The 24,855-nt window shown below is 30.1% G+C and overlaps 1 protein-coding gene and 1 pseudogene across 1 annotated transcript; both read right to left on the bottom strand.

The window, feature by feature from the left end:
- Positions 1 to 7,515: 7,515 nt before the first annotated feature.
- On the bottom strand, positions 7,516 to 8,784 carry LOC112710315 (MLP-like protein 43). The gene is made up of 2 exons (XM_025762482.3): positions 8,507 to 8,784; positions 7,516 to 7,983 (listed from the first exon to the last, which is right to left on the bottom strand). Exons 1-2 carry the CDS (start codon positions 8,697 to 8,699, stop codon positions 7,784 to 7,786), a joined length of 393 nt encoding a protein of 130 aa, XP_025618267.1. The 5' UTR covers positions 8,700 to 8,784; the 3' UTR covers positions 7,516 to 7,783.
- Positions 8,785 to 15,643: 6,859 nt separating this feature from the next.
- Positions 15,644 to 19,470, bottom strand: LOC112710312 (MLP-like protein 43; annotated as a pseudogene).
- Positions 19,471 to 24,855: the final 5,385 nt, after the last annotated feature.

The raw sequence follows: 24,855 nt of genomic DNA, 5'->3' as shown, positions 1-24,855 counted from the left end.
TTGTGATATGGGCCACTTTGGATATCTTTCTTTTTCTATATTCAGCCACTAATATTAGAATTAATTTTGCCCAAGGCTGAATTTTCTTTAATGATCTATTTGGACTTGTGTAGCTTTGGTCCAATACGAAACTAATTTGCTTCCTGCACACTTGAACAAAAATCATCAAACAACCAATTGAAAATTAATTAAGTAAGACTTCAATAATATTTTTAATTTTCTAATATATATTTTAATAATGTTTGATCATCATTTCAAATATAAATTTTCCAAACTCAACATTATCTTTTGATAAGAGTTCTAGCAAATCATTTGAAGCTTTTGACATTGTACATCTAGACATTTGGAGGCCTTTGGCTACAACATCTCATACTCGACATAGATATTTTTACTGTTATTGGTGACAAAACCATATTTATTTTGGCTATCTTTTATGAAAGACAAATCTAAAGTTCAAAGTTTAATAAAGAATTTTGTTACTTACATAGAAAATCAGTTTTGAAAGACCATAAAATGTTTCAATTCTGATAATGGACTTGAATTCATCAATCTCTCTCATTTTTTCACCTCAAAAGGAATTGATTATTAAACTTCTTAAGTAGAAACACCTCAGCAAAATAGTGATGTTGAAAGAAAATACTAAAATCTTCTAGAGATGGGATGAGGTATATTTTTTCACTCATCAATTTAATAGTGTTTTTAGACACGTGCCATTACACACGCTATTCATCTTATTAACAAAATTTCAAGCTTAATATGGAGAAATAAATCTCCTTATGAATTATTTTTTACTTTCAAACCAGATTTGTTGCATTTAAAATTTTTTGGGTGCTTAGCATGTACTTTCACATTAGTTTCTCATCGTAAAAAGTTGAGTTAAGTCTCAATTTGATCCTTGAAGTTACATTCGAACCTCAAAGTGATCCTTCAATTTTAAAGTTTCTCAATTTGGTCCCCGAAATTGCTCTCTGGGACTCAAGTTGATCCTTGAGCCAGTTTCTGTCAATAAAGATGACTGGAAAACTGACATGGACACGCCGTTGACATGTTGGCACCATAATAGTTAGCTGACATGGCAGATGTAACTTTTTTTTTATCAATTTAGTCCCTTGATCCCTTTTAAAAACCATATCCTAAAATTTCTTATAATATTTTTAGCCCTTCTTTTGCTCTTTCTTCTTAATTCCTGGCTGAGCTTCACACAGGCATACCTCTTCTCTCCTCTTCTTGATCTCATCCCAATCTTGCATGTTTGAAGCTCAACAATGACAAGAATGTTTTCTTAGAAGAAGATAGAGCTGGATTTGGGTATGTCTTACGTGATTTTTCTAATCGGTGGGTGCGGGACAAAGTAGGAATTTTTGTATATTAACAAAAAGAGGGTTTGTAAAAGGGATCAAGGGAGTAAAAAGGGAAGAGTGGGTCGAAGAGCACGACGAGGTTGGAGTTTTCGGAAAGGATGAACCATCTGTACCGAAGTGAGTTGAAGAATGGGAGCGTATATGCGGCGATTGAGATTAACCGATCTGTTGGTAGCGGTGACGTGTATGAGCACGTTGTTGTTCGAGTTGATATGGTGCTATTTGGGGTATTCTTTTCGTTTTGAGGGTTGGGAAAGGGGAGAATTGTCGCTGGTGAGTTTGGGTTATAGTTTGGGGTTGGAATTTGAGGAAGACGGAGCGAAGGAGTAGGGAATGAAAGCCATGTTTCCAAAGTTGGTTGCGGAATTAAATTTAGGGCTCTGCTTTGGTTTTGTTTGATACCACTACTGGGTCTAACAATTAACTCAGTTGCCACTGTAAGATACAACACACTTTACAACTACTACTAGCTAAGATGAGAATTGCGATTGACTAAAACATAATAATTTAGATGTTGACTAGAAAATAAAAAGAAGAAAAAGAGGGATTTGACAAAGAATAGTAGTGAATAGTAGTGTTTTGTTGTTGGAGGAAAGAAGGAGGATCAAAATCCATTTTTATTAATTAGAAACAAAAAATAAAATGTTGAATATACACTAAATTGAGATGAATTTATGTTGTGTTTTTTCTGTGTGCGCGATGATGTTGTAACCACTATTGCTACTACAATAATTGTGTATGCTTTTATGATGTGATGAAGAAAAAGATCTAAGTTTCTTGCCTTATATACCAATTTGGGAAGAAAACAACAGAAGAACAAGATATGATAAAACAATTGATGATTTTTTTTTAATTAAAAAAATTAATAAAGTAGTAAAATAAATTAAAGTAATGTTGGGATTATTGGGCAAGGAGGATGCATGTTTTCCTGATAAGAAAATATTACAACAAATTTTAGGATTAGAGTTTGTAAAAGGGTTCAAGGGACTAAATTGATAAAAAAAGTTACATCTGCCACGTCAGTTAACAATTATGGTGCCAGCATGTCAACAATGTGTCCATGTCAGTTTTCCAGTCATTTTTATTAACGGAAACAGACTCAAGGACCAACTTGAGTCTTAGAGAACAATTTCGGGGATCAAGTTGAGTAACTTTAAAATTCAAGGACCACTTTAAGACTCGAGTATAACTTCAGGGACCAAATTGAGACTTAATTCCAAAAAACTTGACAAAAGGGCTAGGAAATGTGTTTTTATGGGATTCAAAGACAATGTCAAAGGATATGTGCTTTATGACACTAACACAAGAGAGTTTTTTTTAATCTCTAGACATGTGCAATTTTAAGAAGATGTTTTTTCCTATCACAATAAAATGCCTCTGATTCTTAAACACATGTAAATGCACCTAATAATATGAATGCCCATTTTTTTTAATCTCAATCCATTTTGCATTCATGAGCATGACTTGTTATTACATCCAAACATCATTCATCAAACACCACAACACATTCATGACACGGTTGACGAGAATCTGCCAAGTTTGCAAAAATTCTCTTCACCAACCAAAACAAAAACCACACCATCATACTCATGATGATGCATTAAACTCTCATGCACAACATGCATTCCCATAGCAAACTTTATTAGATAACATCTAAAATCACAGAGGTTAAGAAAACCTCCAATTTAGCTCAAAGAATATTAATGTGTCTTGTCTCCTTCACATCAACTCACTCCATCATCAGCAGATATCTGATTTTAAAGTATGTCACATACAACAATCTCTCAACAAATTTCAAGCCTTCTCTTTTGCATTGGTTGCCATCTCAGAACCAAAAACATATGATGATGTTGTCTAGCAAGCTTGTTGGAAGGTTGCCATTAATGCTAAGGTCAACACTCTTGATTCTTGAAAATAACAAAACTTAGACTATTACCAATATGCCTCCAGGAAAGAGTGCCATTGGTTCGAAATGGGTGGTCAATGTCAAATTCCATGCGGATGGTTCTGTGGAAAGGAACAAGGCTAGATTAATGGTAAAAGTGGTACAATCAAACAATCGGCTTTGACTATTTTGACATGTTTAACCCCGTGGTTTGCATGACCACCTTAAGAGTTCTTCTCTTAGTTGCTGTTCCTTAGAGATGATTCTTGGAACAATAATTAGATGTCAATATTGCATAGTAACTTGCTTGAAAAGGTTTACAAGAAGGTGCCTCAAGAAGCGCAAGCACCTGCTGGTTCAATTTGCAAGCTCAACAAGTCTCTTTATGGACTCAAGCAAGTGAGTCGACAACAAAACATCAAACTTGTTTTTGTCCTATCTAAATTTGGTTATGTGCAGTCTTAATCGGATTATTCCTTTTCTTGGTTGGAAATAATGTACTGCATTAAGAAGATATTAGATGATAGATTCAACATCAAGGATTTTGGACAAACTTAAATATTTCTTGGGTATGAAGGTGGCTTATAGAGTTACAGCACGAAAGGGTTAGCCTTTGTTCAGCTTAGTTTGATTTTGGGCAAACAAATAATGACAAATATTGGTTGGGTTAAAAGCCCAATTTTGTTTATTGTGTGTTTTATTGTTACAGCCCATTACTCATTTTCACAGCCAAACAATGTAGCTGGTTTATTCCAATTCCCTTGGTGCTTCAAGTTAATGCACAAGTCCAAAGCACTCTAACATAGCACCGTTCAACAAAAATAAAAGGCTATGCATTTGATAAAAGAAAAAGGGAAGCTTTCTACATCATGAGCAAAGCAGGACAGCTGAAAGAAAAAGGAATAAACAACACACCAACATGCCAGCAGTGACAGCTCCAACGAACAGCTGGGACAAGAAAATAGAAGAGGCAAAATTGAAGGTAAGCTGAAGATATATAACCAACCTCATTCCAACATTTGAAGTAAAGAAAAAGAGAGCAAAAACTTAAAGCATCATCTCAACTATTGAGCTAAAATCTTTTTCTTCTACTCAAGCTTAATTTCTGATTTTCTTTGTTACGGCTGTCTTGTGTCATTTTCTGTATTGAAAAAAGGTTAATTATGTGAGTTGAAAAAGCTAAGAGAGAAAAGGCAAGAGTGATGGAAAAAATAGCCAATGAATTCTTGTGTTATTGGGTTGTTGAACTAGGACTAGTTCTCCTTACCAAGTTGGGTTAGCACTTGGTGAGTTTGAATCTATTTAGATTTTCCTTCCAAGTTGGGACAACACTTTGGGTGCTAAGCTTTGGTGATAAAAGCTTAGGGATAGATACTAGTTGAATTAGGTTGTAATTCAATAGTATGGGTGATTGTAATCAGTGGATTATAGTGAAAATTCCACCATGATTTTTGGTGGAGAATGGACGTAGGATTCATGGTACTTGGAATCCGAATCAAGATATATGCTGGCATCTTTCTCTTCTTCCCTTCAATGTTTCTTTTCTGCACATGAGACAAAACGAAAAAATCTCTTACATTTACGGATTCAGTATAAATAGAGTCTGAAATTTTAAATTTTAAACTAACTTGATTCAACCTCCTTCTCAAGTTCAAGCAGAACCATCAGCCTTATACGAAAAGAAATATACTACTTACATGATTGAGAAATTTGGTCTAATTGATGCAAAGCCGGTGTCAACACCAATGAATTATTTAATCCATTTGTCTAAGACCTCAGAAGACCTGATTGTTAATTCTACCAATTATAGGAAATTGATTGGGAAATTGTAATATTTCATAAGTACTATATTCTTTGCAGTAGAAAATTTAAGCCAATATTTAGAGTCCCCAATCACTAACCATCTCAAAGTAGCCTTGAGAATCTTGAAATATTTAAAGAAAGCTCCTAGCATCAGCCTTTTTTTTTCTCTGCACAACGACTACACTCTCACCAAGTTTGTTAATGTTGACTGAACAACCTGTTCAGACACACAAAGATCAGTTTTAGGGTATTATTTCTTTTTAGGAACAACTCTCATTTCATGAAAGAGTAGCAAGTAACAGACAGTGTTGCATTCATTATTCGAAGCCGAATATCGAGCCTTATTGTGAAGGAATTTGGTTTATTCGACTGTTGAAGGTTCTTGGTTTTGAACACTTGAAGCCTTTTATCTTGTATATAGTGATAGTCAATTTGTATTTCATAGGACAATCAATCCGATTTTGCACAAACACACTAAACATATAAAAATTGACTACCACATTGTATGTGATAAGGCCAATCAAGGGATTCTCAAATTGTTACCTGTTACTTCTCCTAACTGAACAACATATTTGCTTAACAATACATGGACTCTAGGCCCTTCTTTTCCTGCTATTCCAAATTAGGATTGCTAGACATCTACATTTCTAGTTTGAGGGAGAATGTTTATAAAATTTATTTATAATAGTCCTTATCTTTAATCTTAGTTAGTTAGTTGTTATATCATGGTTAGAAATCTGTTGAAATTATATTTAGAAAATAGTTTATAACTAATCATAATTAATTAGTTTTACAAATAGTCTTTATATAGTAATACTCATTTTTATAGTCATTCATTCTAATTTTAATAAACAAGTCTTTTATCTCACTTTTCTTTGTCTTTCTCTTTTTTCTCATTATTCATCATATTCTCCAACCTGCCACAATTCACAACTTTTTATAATAAATATAGAGATTGAAATAAAAAATTATTAAAATACTCCTATTAATTAAAGAAAATAAAAATAGAGACATAATAAAACATTTAAACCATTATGAAAAAACTAAAATCATTGAGGTAAAGATTGAAATTTTTGAAGTATAATAAGTCATAAACTCACACACAATCAATCATATATACATAACTAGGGGTGTCAAAAATCCCCAGCAGGCGGGGATCCCCGCGGGGACCGCCCCAAATGGGGCCTCGATGGTGGGGAATTTTCCCCGTGGGGATGGGGATGGGGAGCAAAATTCCCCCGAGACAGGCGCGGGGACCCGAGCGGGGATCCCCGCCCCATCCCCGATAATTCCCCGAATTGTTAAATTTATTTAAATATTCTTACTTTATTTCTAACATAGGGAGTATTTTAATAATTTCACCCATTAAAAAATTTTAACCCTATATTCCCTTCTCACCTTTGTTGTTGCGCCCTCTCTAACTCTCTATTCCCATCCAAACCCCAACTCTCCAGACTCCAGTCACTCACTCACTCTTCACTTTGTTCAAACTTCAAAACCCTCACAGCTAGCCACCGGTCACTCTTGCGCCATCACCCTAGCAGCTTCACCGCGTCGTTCTCTCTCCTCAGGCACGGCGTCCTTCTCCTCTCCACTTCTGCGTCTGCGTGTTTGCTTCCATTCTCGTCACTATATGTTAAACATGGAGATGTTTGTTAGAAGTTTTATGCTGACAATGAAAGAATATTTGATGTTAAAGACTTTGTTTTATTGCTTTCTTTATAATGGAAGTTGCATTTTAAGATTTTATTTTATGGACTATGATTTGCTATGTTGTATTTCTGGACTTATAATCTTAGATAAGATATGTTTGTGTGTTTGTAATAATATTTTTTAGTTTGTTTTTTATTTTTTTGATATTTTTTACTATAATTTTCATATGAATGTTAAATATAGAGAGATGGGGAATGGGGCCCCGCGGGAAACGCGGGGAATGCGGGGAACGGGGATGGGGACAATTATCCCCCCATGACGGGGAATGGGGCGGGGACGGGGATTAATTCTGGGGGCGGGGACGGGGAGTAGGGAAGCATCCCCCGCCCCCGCCCCGCCCCATTGACATCCCTATACATAACACGGTGAATTCAAACTCAGTTCGTTAAGTTAAGATTTTAGATTACTAAATAAGATTACAAAATCGGATCTAATTAATCAAATAAACTTAAAAGAAACTAAAATCTTTTTTACAACATCAAAAAAAGAAAAAAAAAGAGATAAAATCTATAGAGACACACAAAATAAAAAAAAAGAATCGTTGACTCGTTGGTATAGAAGGACAAGGATCAAGATATAAACTACTAATATAATCACCAAAATTTTAGTTTCAATTTATAACTACTAATAAATATAATATTAAATCTCAATCTCCTAATTAATTCGAATTTCATTATCTCAATGTATGTCTTTGAACAAGTGAATAAATTTTTCTCCGAAAATGTTCAAGTATTTCTCGGCAATGATATCTCATTTTCACACGACAACTTAATAATTTATTATTTATTATTGAACGTAGGACACGAAACATGCATCTCGGCTCAATAAGCTTAGTATATATAGTAGCTTATGCCATTGCCCATTATTTTAGCAAAGATACATGAGGGCACATCATAATAATATTATTATATAGCTCCAATTACCCAGCTTCAAATTCACCATTACTTTTATGTGAATTATTCATCACTTTTTCAGCAGCCTTGGGAAATAAGGTGAGCTTCAACCTGTTTGCTCTCATCAACTACCAACTCTCATTGATCTTCTCATATTCTATGGTCCAGTGCACCATGCTTCCTCCCTCTTTCTTGGGAACAACATGAAGCAAGAACTTGAAGCTCTTGTAGTGGTTCAGCAGGTCTCCTTCCAACACTCTAAAGCTCATCTTATTGTCTTCTTTGTCAATGTCTTCAATAATCTCCTTAGCAACACAAGCCTTGCCATCTAATCTTCTCAAAACCAAAAACCGTTTAGATTTTACGGATCAAAGGAAATAAAAAGTGTCATCACAAAATTGGGAAAGTTGTAATGCTAAATGGCCAGTAAATATTATTTGGCCAGTAATAATATGCACTTATATTTATAAAAATTTTGTACATAACAAATTGTATAATTTGTATTTATATTTACTAAAATTTTTACATATAAATTAATACAGTTTAAATTCATATTTTTTTAAAATTTACACACGTAAATTAATACAATTTATTTGTTAAAAATAATTGAATATTTATACTAATCAAATAATAACAAAAAATACTAAAAATTATTGATCCAAAAATTTCTCATATGGAAATTTAGGCTTCCAGATCTTATATCAATATCTAATACTAAACAAAAATTATTTGTATGCATAGTGAATTTTGACCGTTACTTTGTGAGGGGACGGGGTTTGGGATAAAAGATAATTAAAATATAAACCAAGAAGAATTGACTTTGTAACAAGTTAAAGTCCACTTGACATTACCGTAAACATAGTTCCATGAAATGATGGATCTCTCAGTGCCCCATTCACCTTCATGAATTACAACACTCTTTACAATATCAGGCCAAGCCTTGGCAACTTGGTGTGTCTTGTTGCAGAAAACATCATAGAATTCCTTAGCATCTGCCTTAATAGGAAACTCTGTTTCTATCTTCTGGACTTGAGATGTTGTCATGTTAAACAATTAACTCTATTTCCACACTTCTCACCGTAACATGCATGCCTATTTATATACACAGTTACACACACATCAATTTTCCAACTTCTCATATAAACTATTTAAGAATTATGTCTATAGTGGAGAAAGAATTTTATGATTTTAAGGACTTATTGATAAGATTCTTTATTTGTGGCCAATATTTCAGCCATACAGTATTTATGTATGTTTGTAGTGTGGCTCAAAATATTTTCTAATAGTAAATAAGTTTCCTATAATTAAAGTAATTTAATAATTTGTTGGCCCATATTCTTTATTATTCTTTATTGATAGCCATGTGCATTGTTATTGGAAATATGAAAGATAGGTTTTGTAAATGAATATTTTTTTTTTGTTTAATGTGTTTTTAGTACAACTCCGATAAATATTTCCTTAATTTCTTTTGCTTTGTTATATTTATTTGCAAGTAATAATAAAATACGTCAGAAGAAACGAGTAAAAATAAGTTAAAATTATATATTATCTTATATTTTTTTATTGATAGTTTAGATATTTTTTTACTAGTTTGATGGAGAATTATTTATTTTTTCAAATATAACTAGAAGAAAATATGTATAGGAATCATATGACAAAATTGATCAAATCAATCATTATATAAAGCTTTCTTGTTTTTATTTTATAATCTTAAAATTTTTATATTTTTTAATCTTATTAATTTATTTTTTGTTGTCCACAATATCTCCTAACTCGATAGGTCAAAAACTAATCCGTCACGAATCTGAGCTCCATTTAAGAATTTGTCGCTAGCCAATGAATTACTACATACACAAAACGGAATTCGAACCCCAACACTTACTTAATCTCATTTTTTACACCTTAAAAAATTCAATTATCTTCAACATTATAGTGTTTTCTTGTTATATATTAAGTTTTTTTAAATTATATTACATAACCATATATTATATTTTTAATTAAAATATATCATTTAAAACATTCGATTATATATATATATATATATATATATATATATATATATATCATTTTATATTTATTTAATTCTTATTTTTATTTTTAATTTATATTCACTTTTTAAAAATTAATTATTTTTTAATTTATAAAATTATTAAAATAAATATTAAATTTTATTGAACATCTATAAATTAAAAAAGTAAATACTTTATGATTAATAAAAGTATTTTTGTTTACTTTTTATAGATGTTTAATAAAATTTAATGTTTATTTTAATAATTTTATACAATTAGAAAGACAATTAAATTTAAAAAAAAGTGCACATAAAATAATAATAAAATTAAATTAAATATAAAATAATATTTAATTAAATATTTTAGATTATATATATTAATTAGGAATATAATATATGGTTATGTAAAATAATTTTAAAAAAATATAATAAGAAACAATTTAATCTAGTAGTGGTTAAGTTGTTTTCCATGTCTCAATTCTCTTTTTTAAAACTCACATTCAAATATAATTAAAAAATTAAAGAAAAAATCTTATTATTTGACACGGTTTAGTTTCTATAAAAAATTATTAGAATATTTATTAAAAAATAATTTATAAGTTACCAAAATAAATCATTTGTATTTTAATTTTACCAGATTACAGCTTTTAAAGATTACATACGTAAATGTAACTTTAATATTATTATAGAAACCGACATTAACTACAAATTAGGTATAGATGTAAACCGCTAGAGAAGTATAGCGGTTTATATTCAAACACGTTAAGAAAAAAATCACAACATTCTTCCAGCGGTTTCTTCACAAAATTCAATTATGCATAAACTGCGATAGGAAAATAGCAATTTATGCGTGCTTGAGTATAAATACGTCGGAGGGAGTCGCGAATTATTCATCAGTTTGTATCATTTAGCAAAAGTTTAGAGAGAAGTTAAACTTTGTTTTAGAGAGAGAGAGAAAAAAATTGTGGATTGAGAGGGAAAGGTTCTTAAGGTTATTGGACATTTGGAATTATTTAAGCGCAGAATCATGGCGGACAAATACACCTTGTACTGATTTAATGGCGCTGCGCATGTTGCCAGAAGCATTAACAAAGAGGTAAGTTTGTTTTCTTTTATGTATTGAATTTTATATAACATAAAATGTAGTATTAGGGTGCAATAGTTAGAATAAAGAATTTAAGATTTGTAGTTTAGAATTTCAAAGTTAAGACTTAAAATTTAAAGGTAAGATTAAATGTTTAAGTAGAATGGTTATCCGTTTGTAATTGAAATTTAGGGTTCAAATTTTAAATATAGTATTTAAGTCTTGTAGGGTTATTTTTTAAATATCGTATTTAAAAACTAATAAAGAATTTAAGATTTGTAGTTTAGAATTTCAAAGTTAAGACTTAAAATTTAAAGGGTAAGATTTTAAGTAGGGTTATTTTTTAAATATCGTATTTAAAAACTAAGATTTAAAACTCTAGCTATTAAATATTAAATTTTAAATTTTAAAATTTAAAATTATAAGTTTTGCAATTTACTATTTAAAATTTAAGAGTTAAATTTTAGAAATAGAACCTAACGATAGTATTTTATTATTTTAAAATTTAAAATGATAAGTTTTGTAGTTTAATATTTAAATTTTAGACTTAAATTATAGAAATAAAATCTAATGGTTGTATTTTATTATTTTAAATCTAAGATTTAAGTCTTACTGTTTTAAATTTTATAATGCAGGACTTATTATGAATTTAAAAATTGAACATTTTTCACTTATTCTAAAATATATCTAGATATGTTTTAAAATTTTATGTAAAAGTTTAACATTTTTGTTTCTCTATTTTAATAAAATTTGGTTGAAAAATAATGTTAACTGAACGATATCTGAAATGTTAGTTAAGATTGGATAGATAGGACACTTGTACTTTTTATTTCCGATTATAATTTATGGTTTAAATTTGTAAGTGTTGGAATTTCATTTGGTGTGGTTATTTTTCTCACATACTGCAGCCAAGTAGGTGTATGTACAGTATTCAGAGGCAACAAAATATGCCTTTGCATGATAAGATTATACCCTATTTGGAGAGGGTTAGTTTGTACCACCTAGCTAGGATCAACCTGCGGTGATTCTGGATGAATGAGCCATTGGTCAATGCGTTCATTGAGAGGTGGTGTCCTGAGACGCACACCTTTCATATACCATTCGAGGAGTGCACCATCACACTGTAGGATGTGGCATACCAGCTGGAATTGCCCATCGATGGTAAGGCTGTATCTGGGTGCCTCACAGATTTTGATAAGCTGATGGATGATGGCAGGCCGGTTTAGGAGTGATTTCGGAAGTTGTTTGGCGAGCTTTCGCCACCGGATAAGGTAAAGTAGTTTACAGTCCACTTCACATGGTTCCATGAGAGATTCAAGGTGCTGCTAGCCGATACGACTGAGGATACCGTATGCATATATGCACGTGCGCACATTATGATGCTACTATCCACTTAGTTGTTTGCTGACAAAAGTAGAAATTGGGTTCATATACGGTGGTTGCCCTTTGTGGCGTGACTTGACGAGATGGGCACTTATAGTTGGGGTTCGGGTGCGTTGGCATGGCTATATCGATGCATGTGTCAGGTGGCCAACAGAAATGTGACAAATTTGGCAGGCCCCCTCTGGCTACTATTGTTTTGGATTTTTTGGCAGTTTCCTACTCTAAGGCCGCATGGATTCGACTACTTTTCTTTTCTGTTGGCTTCTAGGTATCGATAGATGCACTTAGACGTTCATTATTAGTTTCTAGTTATTAACTATTGAGTTGCCAGATTATATATTCATATAATGTTGTTATCGTCCAGGTGAGCCACTTATTTATCGACATCCGACCATAAGGAGGAAAGAATTATCCAGTGTCGCCTTGCATTAGACCGCTTGGTGGTCAAGATGTAAGTTGTTTGTATTTGTTTCCAAGTTTCATTACTCGTTCGCCAACATGTTTAATATATACTGTACTAATGGAAGATTTTATAATCATTTGCAAATTGTGTGGGAGCCTTATGCTGTGCTGGACGTGCTTGTCGTTGTTAATCCAGAGATTCAGTTGAGAAGCACAATTGGTTATGACGGGGGTTGACTAGCCTGATATATTTCACCGTGATTGAATAGTACCAAATGAACAGGGTATTCCCATAGCTTGTTGGCCTTCAACATATGCCTGAACCAGCCTTGAACATAAACTGGTTTCATGACAAGGATGGTAGGAATGAAAATAAGTGGTTTCCGAGTTATTTTCAGGTACTTATGAGTATGTTATTTATGTTTATTTATTTTTAGATCCATGTACTTATGAGTATGTTATTTATGTTTAGGGTTGTGAAATTATACTGTTTTACTTACGAGTATGTTATTTATGTTTAGTTTCATGAATGTTGATTTTATTATATGTATGACTTTGTCGGTTTGCTTCTTCAGATTTTTACTATTTCATGTTTGAATGACACATCATACATTGAATGACAAATATAATGAAATTAGTTAAGATTGGATCCTCAAAAAAATCACAAACATAATAAAATTAATTTTACTAATAAAAAATGACAAATATAATGACATTAACTTTATTCAAGAGAATCACAACTACATAGAAAAAAACAAAACATAAAGATAAAATAATAACAATTTGATCACAAGGACAACATGAACAAAATAAACACATATGATGATGCTGTTTAGTAAGCTTGTTGGAAGGATGCCACTAATGCTAAGGTTAATATTCTTGATTCTTGAAAATAACAAAACTTGAACTATTACTAAGATGCCTCCAAGAAAGAATGCCATTGGTTCGAAATGGGTGTTCAATATCAAATTCCATGTGGATAGTTATGTGAAAAGGCAAAAGGCCAGATTAGTGGCAAAGTGGTACAATTAGACTATCGTCTTTGACTATTTTGACATGTTTAGCCCCATGATTTGTATGACCACCTTGAGAGTTCTTCTCTTCATTGCTGTGTCATAGAGGTGGTTCTAGAAACAATTAGATGTCAACATTGTATTTTTACATAGTGACTTGCTTGAAAAGGTTTACATGAAGGTGCCTCAAGAATTGTAAGCTCCCGCTGGTTCGATTTGCAAGCTCAACAAGTCTCTTTATATACTCAAGCAGGCAAGTCGACAACAAAACACCAAATTTGTCTTTGTCCTATCTAAATCTGGTTATGTGCAGTCTAAATCAGATTATTCCTTTGTCTTGGCAGGAAATGATGCAAATAAAATCATCTACATCAAGAAGAAGATATTAGATGATAGATTTAGCATCAAGGATGTGGACAAACTTAAATATTTCTTGGATATGGAGGTGGCTTATAGAGTTACAACATGAAAGGGTTAGCCTTATACCAAAAGAAAAATACTACTAACATGATTGAAAAATTTGGCCTCATTGATGCAAAGCCAGTGTCAACACTAATAGATTATTTAATCCATTTGTCTAAGACCTCATAAGACCCGATTGCTAATTCTACCAATTATAGAAAATTGATTGGGAAATTGTAATATCTCACAAGTACTATATTCTTTACAGTAAAAAATTTAAGCCAATATTCAGAGTCCTCAATTACTAATCATCTCAAAGTAGCCTTGAGAATCTTGAAATATTTAAAGAAAGCTCCTAGCATCAGCCTCTTTTTTTTCTCTGGACAACGACTACACTCTCACCAGGTTTGCTAATGTTGACTGGGCAACCTGTTCAAACACACAAAGATCAGTTTCAGGGTATTGTTTCTTTTTAGGGACAACTCTCATTTCATGAAAGAGTAGCAAATAACAGACAGTGTAGCATTCGACTGTTGAAGGTTCTTGGTCTTGAACACTTGAAGCCTTTCATTTTATATAGTGATAGTCAATCTGCATTTTATATGGCAATCAATCCAGTTTTGCACAAACGCACCAAACATATATAGGTTGATTGTCACATTGTATGGGATAAAGCCAATGAAGGGATTCTCAAATTGTTACCTATTACTTCTGCTAACTGAACAACATATTTGTTTAGCAAGACACTAACTCCAGGACCTTCTTTTTCTGCTATTCCAAACTGGGGTTGCTAGACATCCACACCTCTAGTTTGAGGGAGAATGTTAGTTGATATAGAATTTATTTATAATAGTCATTAGTCTTTAATCTTAGTTAGTTAGTTGTTATATCATGGTTAGAAATATATTGAAACTATAATTAGAAAATAGTTTAGAACTAATCATAGTTAATTAATTTTACAAATAGTCTCTATATAGTAATACTCATTTTTGTGATCATTCATTCTAATTTCAGCAAACAAGTCTTTTTAAGTCATTTTTTTTGTCGGCTCTTTTTTCTCACTGTTCATCGTATTCTCCAACTTTCCATAATTCACAAACTTTTTACAATAAATATAAATATAGAGATTGAAATTTAAAAAATATTAAAATACTCTTATTTAATTAAAGAAAATAAAAACATAGGCATAATAAGATATTTAAACCATTAATGAAAAAACTAAAATCATTGATGTAAAGATTGAAATTTTTGAGGTATAATAAGACATAATAAACTCACGTACAATCAATCATGTACACAACAATCACAGTAAATTCAAACTCGGTTCGTAAAGTTAAGATTCTAGATTACTAAATAAGATTATAAAATCGGATTTAACTAATTAAATAAACTTAAAAGAAACTAAATTTTTTTCGCAACATCAAAGAAAAGAAAAAAAATAAAATAAATAGAGACATACAAAAAAAAAAAGAAGAGAGTCGTCGGTATAAAAAGACAAGGATCAAGAGATAAACTACCCGACATAATCACCAAAATTTTAGTTTCAATTTATAATTACTAATAAACATATGTATTGAATCTCAATAACCTAATTCAAATTTCATTATCCCAAAATAAATGCTACCTAAGTGTCTTAGAACAAGGGAATAAATTTTATCTCTGAAACGTTCAAGTATTTTTCGGCAATAGTATCTCATTTTCACACGACAATATTATTTATTATTGAACGTAGGACATGAAACATGCATCTCGGCTCAACAAGCTTAGTATATATAGTAGCTTATGCCATTGCCCATTATTTTAGCAAAGATACATGAGGGCACATCATAATAATATTATTATATAGCTCCAATTATCCAGCTTCAAATTCACCATTACTTTGATGTGAATTATTCATCACTTTTTCAACAGGTGAGCTTCAATCTGTTTGCTCATATCAACAATCAACTGCATCAAAGTGTGAGGATCAGAAGTGTTGTCATTGATCTTCTCATATTCGATGGTCCAACGCACCATGCTTCCTCCCTTTTCCTTGGGAACAGCATGAAGCAAGAACTTGAAGCTCTTGTAGTGGTGCTTCACCAGGTCTCCTTCCAACACTCTAAAGCTCATTTTATTGTTTTCTTTGTCAATGTCTTCAATAATCTCCTTAGAAACACAAGCCTTGCCATCTAATCTTGTCAAAACCAAAAACCGTTTAGATTTTACGGATCAAAGGAAATAAAATTGTCATCACAAAATTGTGAAAGTCGCAATGCAACCACACTTCAGTTAGAGATATGATGCTCTATCTCTTTCTGATGCATGCTGCTTCCAGCACTAATTGATGAACCAATCAATTATACCAGAATCTATCCCTGTTTTTAAAGGTCAAAGAATTTCAATTAATTTTCACAAAATCACTTCTCCAAAACTTGAAGTTTGGATTTATGTGATTTTTGTAAGTGTTTACTGTTGTGGCTAAAAGTTTAGTGTCTAATTATAAAAAAAAAAGTTAAATAATTAATATTTAATTTAAAAGTATAAGAATTAATAAATTTTAAATATTTAAAATTTGATATAAAAAGTAAGTTTGATAAAAATTCAGTGTCAAGTAGTGATGGGCACCATAAAATGAAAAAATGAACAATGTTATATGACGATTAAATATTATTTTTTGGTGAATGCTATCTAATCCCTTCTAAAATAACATGTAAGTTACCCTTCATTATGTGTCACATTGTACTTGGTCCTTATCTTAACCATAGTTGGGTTATTTTATAATTTATTATTCTTAAAATATCAAAGCTCCACTCCCGTTAATTGAAGCACATTCCACTCCTCTATTCTTTGTTTATCACTTCATCACCTAGATTTGGTCCTTCCAAGCACCGTCACGTTCGTGACAAGAAGCGCTAACGTCATCGTCATGCCCTCCCACACAACCTCTCTTCCCAGTATAGTATAGCCAGTGCCTTTTTTTGGCGTGAATCACTGCTTACCCACATAATTAATTGTTAATTTGGTTATTAAATTTTTTTTATTAAAAAAACATATCTTTATTTAGTTACGTGATGGAACATATATTTATATGTAAAATATAATATAATAAAATAAATATATTCAAAATATTTAAAAGTATAATTTAAATTATGAACATACAAATATAATAATAAAATTTGTACTCCAAACAAATAAACATATTTTTTTATCATACATATATTATTTAAAAATAAATATATTATTAAAATTAATAACAAAAATTTAAAATAATAAAATTTAACTTTCTTACCGTATTTTTTATAATATTTTTATTTTTTTAATTTTTAATTTATTAGTACTTTATTATTTAATTAAAAATTAAACAAATTATTTTTATGAAAAATTATTTTTTGTATTATATTAGAGAAGAGACCAATATAACAGTTTAAAAAATAAATTGTATAAATATTTAATAGATAAATATGAAATACATACCTAAAATAAATAAAACAGACAAAATGGGAGTACTATTGAAAAATAGAGAATTATTTTTGTCTGTTTTATTTATTTTAGGCATGTATTTCATATTTATCTCTTAAATATCTATCTATATAATTTATTTTTCTATTTAAAAAATTTAATATTATCTATTTTTTATTTAAAAATCATTTTTATATTATTTTTTAGACTGTTACACTGGTCTCTTCTTTAAGATAATACAAAAAATAATTTATCATGAAGATAATTTATTTAATCATTAATTAAATAATAAAGTACGAATAAATTAAAAATTAAAAGAATAAAAATACTATAAAAAATACTTGTAAGAAAGTTAGATTTTATCATTTTAAACTTGTGTTATTAATTTTAACAATTTATTATTTTTTAAAATAATTTATGTACAATAAAAAATATATTTTTTCTGATTTTAATTATACTTTTAAGTACTTCAAATAGAGTTATTATATTATATTTTACATATGAATATATGTTCTATCGTGTAATTAAATAAAGATTTATTTTAATAAAAAAATTTAATAACCAAACTAAACATTACTTAGGTATGTATTTCATATTTATCTCTTAAATATTTATACAATTTATTTTTTAAACTGTTATATTGGTCTCTTCTCTAATATAATATAAAAAATAATTTTTTATAAAAATAATTTGTTTAATTATTAATTAAATAATAAAGTATTAATAAATTAAAAATTAAAAAATAAAAATACTATAAAAAATACGGTAAAAAAGTTGAATTTTATCATTTTAAATTTCTGTTATTAATTTTAATAATATATTTATTTTTAAATAATATATGTATGATAAAAAAAATATGTTTATTTTTTTTAGTACAAATTTTATTATTATATTTATATGTTCATGATTTTAATTATACTTTTAAATACTTTGAATAGATTTATTTTATTATATTATATTTTACATATAAATATATGTTTCATCACGTAATTAAATAAAGATATATTTTTTTAATAAAAAATTTAATAACCAAATTAACCATTAATTATGTGGGTAAGCAGTGATTCACGCCAAAAAGAGGCACTGGCTATACTATACTGAGAAGAGAGGTTGTGTGGGAGGGCATGGCGATGACGTTAGCGCTTCTTCTCACGAACGCGACGGTGCTTGGAAAGACCAAATCTAGGTGATAAAGTGATAAACAAAGAATGGAAAAGTGGAATGTGCTTCAATTAACGGGAGTGGAGCTTTGATATTTTAAGAATAATAAATTATAAAATAACCCAACTATGGTTAAGATAAAGACCAATTACAATGTGACACATAATGAAAGGTAACTTACATGTTATTTTAGAGGGAGTTGGGTAGCATTTACCTTTTATAAGTATTTAATTAGTAATAATTTGTACTTATATTTATAAAAATTTTGCACACAAAAAATATATAATTTACATATATATTTATCAAAATTTGCACATATGAATTAATATAATTTACATCCATATTCTTTAGATTTTGTATACATGAATTAATATAATTTATTTATTAAAGACAATTTAATATTTGTATTAGTCAAATGATAACCAAAAATATTAAAAATTACTGACGCAAAAGATTTCTCATATAAAAACTTAAGCTTTCAGATCTTGTATCGATATCTAAGATTAAACAAAAGTTATTTGTATGCATAGTGAATCTTGACCGTTACTTTGTGAGGGGAAGGGGTTTGGAGTAGTAGAAGATAATTAAAATATAAACCAAGAAGAATTGACTCTGTAACAAGTTAAAGTCCACTTGACATTACCATGAACATAGTTCCATGAAATGATGGATCTCTCAGTGCCCCATCTACCTTCATGAATTACAACACTCTGGATAACATCAGGGCAAGCCTTGGCAACTTGTGTGTCTTGTTGCAGCAAACATCATAGAATTCCTTAGCATCTGCCTTAATAGGAAATTCTGTTTCTATCTTCTGGACTTGAGATGTTGTCATGTTAGGCAATTAACTCAATTTCCACACTTCTCACCGTAACATGCATGCCTATTTATATATACACACATCAATTTTCCAACTTCTCATATAAACTATTTAAGAACTATACATTGGGATTTATTTCACTGTTATGAGATGCCAAATTGATTATTATAGGCATATATTCTCCAATAACTTATATATCACCTTGAGAATTGAGATGCTTCAATATATATGCATGCACCAGCACCATTGCTTTCTAATTTCTGTACTTTATAAGATGCCATTTTTCTTCACACTATACGAAAAAGCTGATGACGATTTTGAAGAGAAATTTAAAAGGTATTTGTTAACATGTTTAAAAATTTAGTGTCTAATTGTAAAAAATGTTAAATAATTAATATTTTTGTTAAAAATATAAAAAGTAATAAATTTTAAATATTTAAAATTTGTTATTAGAAATAAATTTTCAACAAAAATTCAGCACCTAGGCGATAGATACTACATAATTGGCCAATTTAAAATTATTATTGCTCAAAATTTGGTAGGACTTTGAGCGTGCATTTGATTGAATGTTTTTTTTACCGAAGTTACATTAATTTTTGTACATTATAATATGATATTATTATATTAAGTTAATCAGTTTTTTTTTTCCATCTTTAGAAAGGAGTCAAAGGACTATCTCATTAAAAGAGAAAAGAATGTAAAACGATTTACCTCGATTTTATTGTTTATTAATAGAAAATGGTAAATTTAGTTTGATTATATTTCTTATAAAATTTTATTATAAATATAAACATGATGTTAGAATTTGGTTGAATTAGTCCCACATTACTTACGATAGCAAATGGAGTGGGTGGTCTAGGCTATAAATATGAGGCTAAGTTCTCCATTTGTTTTTTGCACCAGTCAGAAACACTTTAAGCTTGTATCTGATTTTTTCTTTTCCTCTGTACTCTTTGATTAGAGAGTGTTGTGAGGTATAGTTAGATATTTGCTTTGAGAGAGTGTGGGTGTACTGGGGTGCCGGTGAGAGAAAGAAGTCTATGTGTTGTAACAATTTTCACATAGTGATATTCTCTGGTTGTCATTTGACAACGGCCGTGGTTTTTTCTCCGGTAATTGGAGTTTCCACGTTAAATTCTTGTGTTGTGATTGTGTCTATTTTATTTCTCTGTCAAAGGTGTTTTCTCAAGGGGGAATGGTGTCTTATTCCCAACAAGTGGTATCAGAGCTTCGGTTCGGTGGGATTTATTCTTAGTATGCTCTGTGGTTGCAGCCTAGTTTGACCTTCCACATCAGAAAAGAATTTTGTCCTGTGGCTTGAGGTTGATCTTTGGTTGCTGTTGTTGTTGCTGGAAGGCAGTGTGACTCTGTGAGAGTGCAGTTTGGAAAAGGTTCTGGCTAAGGCAAGACTTGGTATTTAAGTGTGTCCATTGTGACCCACCTCTCTTTTCTGGGGACCCTTCCTAGTGCACGGTCTACAGTTGAGTTATACTATTCCAGTATACGGTTGCAACAATGTCAGGATATTCAAGTGCTGTGAAGTTTGAAATAGAGAAATTTGATGGAAGAATCAATTTTGGCTTGTGGCAAATACAAGTCAAGGATGTGTTGATACAATCAGGTTTGCACAAGGCGTTGAAGACAAGAAGTATCTTCATGGTATTACCGCACTGCCATGGATAAGAATAAGTTGTGGCAATCGGGACCACAATTGCACACGGGCATTGGTTGGCGTTGAGATGCAAGGTGTGTGGCGGAGTTAGGTCGATGGCTGAAGAACTTCCAGGAAAAGCCAATTTGGAAGTTGCACCATGAATTTTCAGCAAGGTTTCGATCTGTACCAAGGCAAAATGCTTGGAGTGGTCTAATTCCAAGTGAGTATACTTTCATGGTGGAGTATGATAGTTCTCTGAACTATGATTGTCGGTATAGACAATGGCAGCAAAGAATTGTCGGTGTTGACAATGGAAGCTGAAGATATGTGACTATTTCAATCAAGGTGGAGATTGTTAGAATTTGGTTGAATTAGTCCCACATTACTTACGATAGCAAATGGAGTGGGTGGTCTAGGCTATAAATATGAGGCTAAGTTCTCCATTTGTTTTTTGCACCAGTCAGAAACACTTTAAGCTTGTATCTGATTTTTTCTTTTCCTCTGTACTCTTTGATTAGAGAGTGTTGTGAGGTGTAGTTAGATATTTGCTTTGAGAGAGTGGGTGTACTGGGGTACCGGTGAGAGAAAGAAGTCTATGTGTTGTAACAATTTTCACATAGTGATATTCTCTGGTTGTCATTTGACAACGGCCGTGGTTTTTTCTCCGGTAATTGGAATTTCCACGTTAAATTCTTGTGTTGTGATTGTGTCTATTTTATTTCTCTGTCAAAGGTGTTTTCTCAAGGGGAAATGGTGTCTTATTCCCAACACATGAGACTACTTTATACTATATTCTTATATAAGTGATTGATTGATGGCTATATTTTTGTATTTATGTAAGTATAATTATTTAAATTCAACCATTTTTAGTAATTATTTTTGTTTTATATGCGCATACCTAGTTAATTTTATTTTTAGAATAAATAGTTATTTCTAATCATCAAAGATTGAGATGCATATAAAACATATTTTGTTCAATAAAAATGATTTATCTTTAAATTTTTGTTGATAATTTTGTAAATATCCTCATCTTTCATCTTTCATCATCTTCCAACCCAATTCTTAACCTTAACAATATAACTGCTGGTCCATCCTCCTCTGTCTCTACTCTCCACCCTTCTTCACCATCATAACGCTCTTCCACCACCGCCATCCCCTCCAACCCCTTCACCCTCTCTTTTTCTTTGACCATCACTAACTCCAACACCATTCTTATCGCATCTTTAACTCAATAAGTGCTGTTTGTAAAACAGACAGTAAAACAGTAAATCTCCACATATTCAAATAATTTTCAAACAATCTTAGCAGCAATATCTAAACATTGCAGTAGAAACTAAGTACTAAACACTGGGTTGATAAATCAATTAATCAGTCCAAATAATTTTCAATTCAAACTGAAGAATAGCATGAAAGCATGATCAATTATCCGGCAAGCAAAACAAATCGTAGGTTTCAACAAGAGTTCATAAACTAAAGAGTAGAAAAATAGAGAAATTAACAAGAAAGACTAGGCAATTTAAGATACTAGAACAAGAAAATATAAACATAACTAAACTAAAACAAGATCAAAATCTAAAATTAAAAAGAAAACTAAGCTAAAATTCTAGAATTCTAGATAGAAGTTGGAGCCTTTTTATCTAAAATCACCTAAAACATGATAAAAAAATATAAACTATGACTCCTTGCTTCATTTCCCTTCAATCATTGATTCAATAGGATCAAAAATGAGTTAGATTGGGTCCAAAATAGGCTAGAAATCGCGAATCACGTGCACACTTAAATGAGGCATGCGCTCAGACTCGTGCGTATGCACACATTGTGTGTATATGCATACTCAACTCAATGTTCACTATAGACATATGCATGTCATTTTCTAGATGTTAGCTTTCTAATGCCACTGAAACCGCATCATTTGGACCTCTATAGCTCAAGTTATGATCAATTTAGTACAAAGAAGTCATGACTGACAGCTTTACAAATTCTTCATTTCTTTATGAATTCTTCCACTTTGCATATTTTTTCTCCATTTCTTCAAGTCGTTCTTGTCTTCAAATCTTAAATCACTCAAACAAACATATCAAGGCATCAAATGGGAATAAAATGAATTAAAAATTGGCAAGTTTAAGTATAAAAAACATATTTTTCACAATTAAACACAATTTAAAAAAAAATCACAAAACATACTATTTCAATGAATAAGTGCAAGTTTATGTAATAAAATTTATTCATTTCAAACAAAAAATTATTATCAAATATAAATTTATTACTGGTCCAAGCCCTTCTTTTCCTGCTATTCCAAACTAGGGTTGCTAGACATCCATACCTCTAGTTTGAGGAAGAATGTTATTAGTTGATATAGAATTTATTTATAATAGTCATTAGCCTTTAATCTTAGTTAGTTGTTATATCATGGTTAGAAATTTGTTGAAACTATAATTAGAAAATAGTTTAGAAATAATCATAGTTAGTTAGTTTTACAAATAGTCTCTATATAGTAATACTCATTTTTGTGATCATTCATTTTAACTTCAGCAAGCAAATCTTTTTATCTCACTTTTTTTTGTTTGTCTCTTTTTTTTTCACTGTTTATCATATTCTCCAACCTTCCATAATTCACAATTTTTTTTACCATAAATATAGAGATGGAAATAAAAAATTATTAAAATATTTTTATTAATTAAAAAAAAAACAAAAGCATAATAAGACATTTAAACCATTGATAAAAAATTAAAATCATTGATGTAAAGATTAAAATTTTTTAGGTATAATAAAACATAAATTCACAAATAGTTAATCATGTACACACAATAATTACGGTAAATTCAAACTCAACTCATAAAGTTAAGATTTTAGATTACTAAATAAAATTACAAAATCAGATCTAACTAATCTAATAAACTTAAAAGAAACTAATTTTTTTTCACAACATCAAAGAAAAGAAAAAAAAAAAAGAAAAAAGATAGAATCTATAGAAACATACAAAAAGAGAGAAAGAGTCGTCGATCGGTATAGAAGGATAAGGATCAAGATATGTATTGGAGATAAGTGTTTATGTCCAATAAAACACTATCATAAATTATTATTATTATTATTATTATTATTATTATTATTATTATTATTATTATTATTATTAGAATAAACTTTTATAATTTATGATAGTGTCCTTAATTAAAATTAGAAATGAATAATTACATTAGGGATATAATAATGAGATATACGTTTTTTGAGTACTTTTAATTTAAATTGTTCTTAATCCAATCACTAAAATTGGGATATTAGTTATTGGATATATATATATATATATATATATATATATATATATATATATATATATATAGTCTTTATCGGAGGAAAATTAATAGATCTCATTTATTAAATTATATATATAAATGGTATATATAGAAATATAACCATCGAAGTGGCTTACTTTGAGAATTTATAATGGTTATAGTTACCGTATATTTATCAATAGGATATTCTTATGATGAACTTAATATTAGAATTTTCTTTTGACCTGTGACTATAATTGTAATTGACAATGTATTTATTATACTTTGATTCCGGACACGTAATACCCTACGGTACTAGTTGAATGGACATTGGGTATGATTTAAATACTTGTAGAATTAATGATTAGTCCAAAATAGTATTTATAGTTTTAATCTCATTTATCCAAATCGAAAGTAATAATGACTTATTTAATTCAATATTTATGACATTAAATGAGATCACAGTTATATAAGTTATTTAATGTGAAATTACTTAATTTGCGATTATAATTAATATATGTATTGTTCATAAATATATTAAGAAATAATAATTTCCTAAAAAT

The sequence above is a fragment of the Arachis hypogaea genome, chromosome 9, assembly GCF_003086295.3.
Source record: "Arachis hypogaea cultivar Tifrunner chromosome 9, arahy.Tifrunner.gnm2.J5K5, whole genome shotgun sequence".
Classification (NCBI taxonomy): Eukaryota; Viridiplantae; Streptophyta; class Magnoliopsida; order Fabales; family Fabaceae; genus Arachis; species Arachis hypogaea.
The sequence above is the reverse complement of the archived record's forward strand: the minus strand, read 5'-3'. Positions and strand labels throughout refer to the sequence as shown.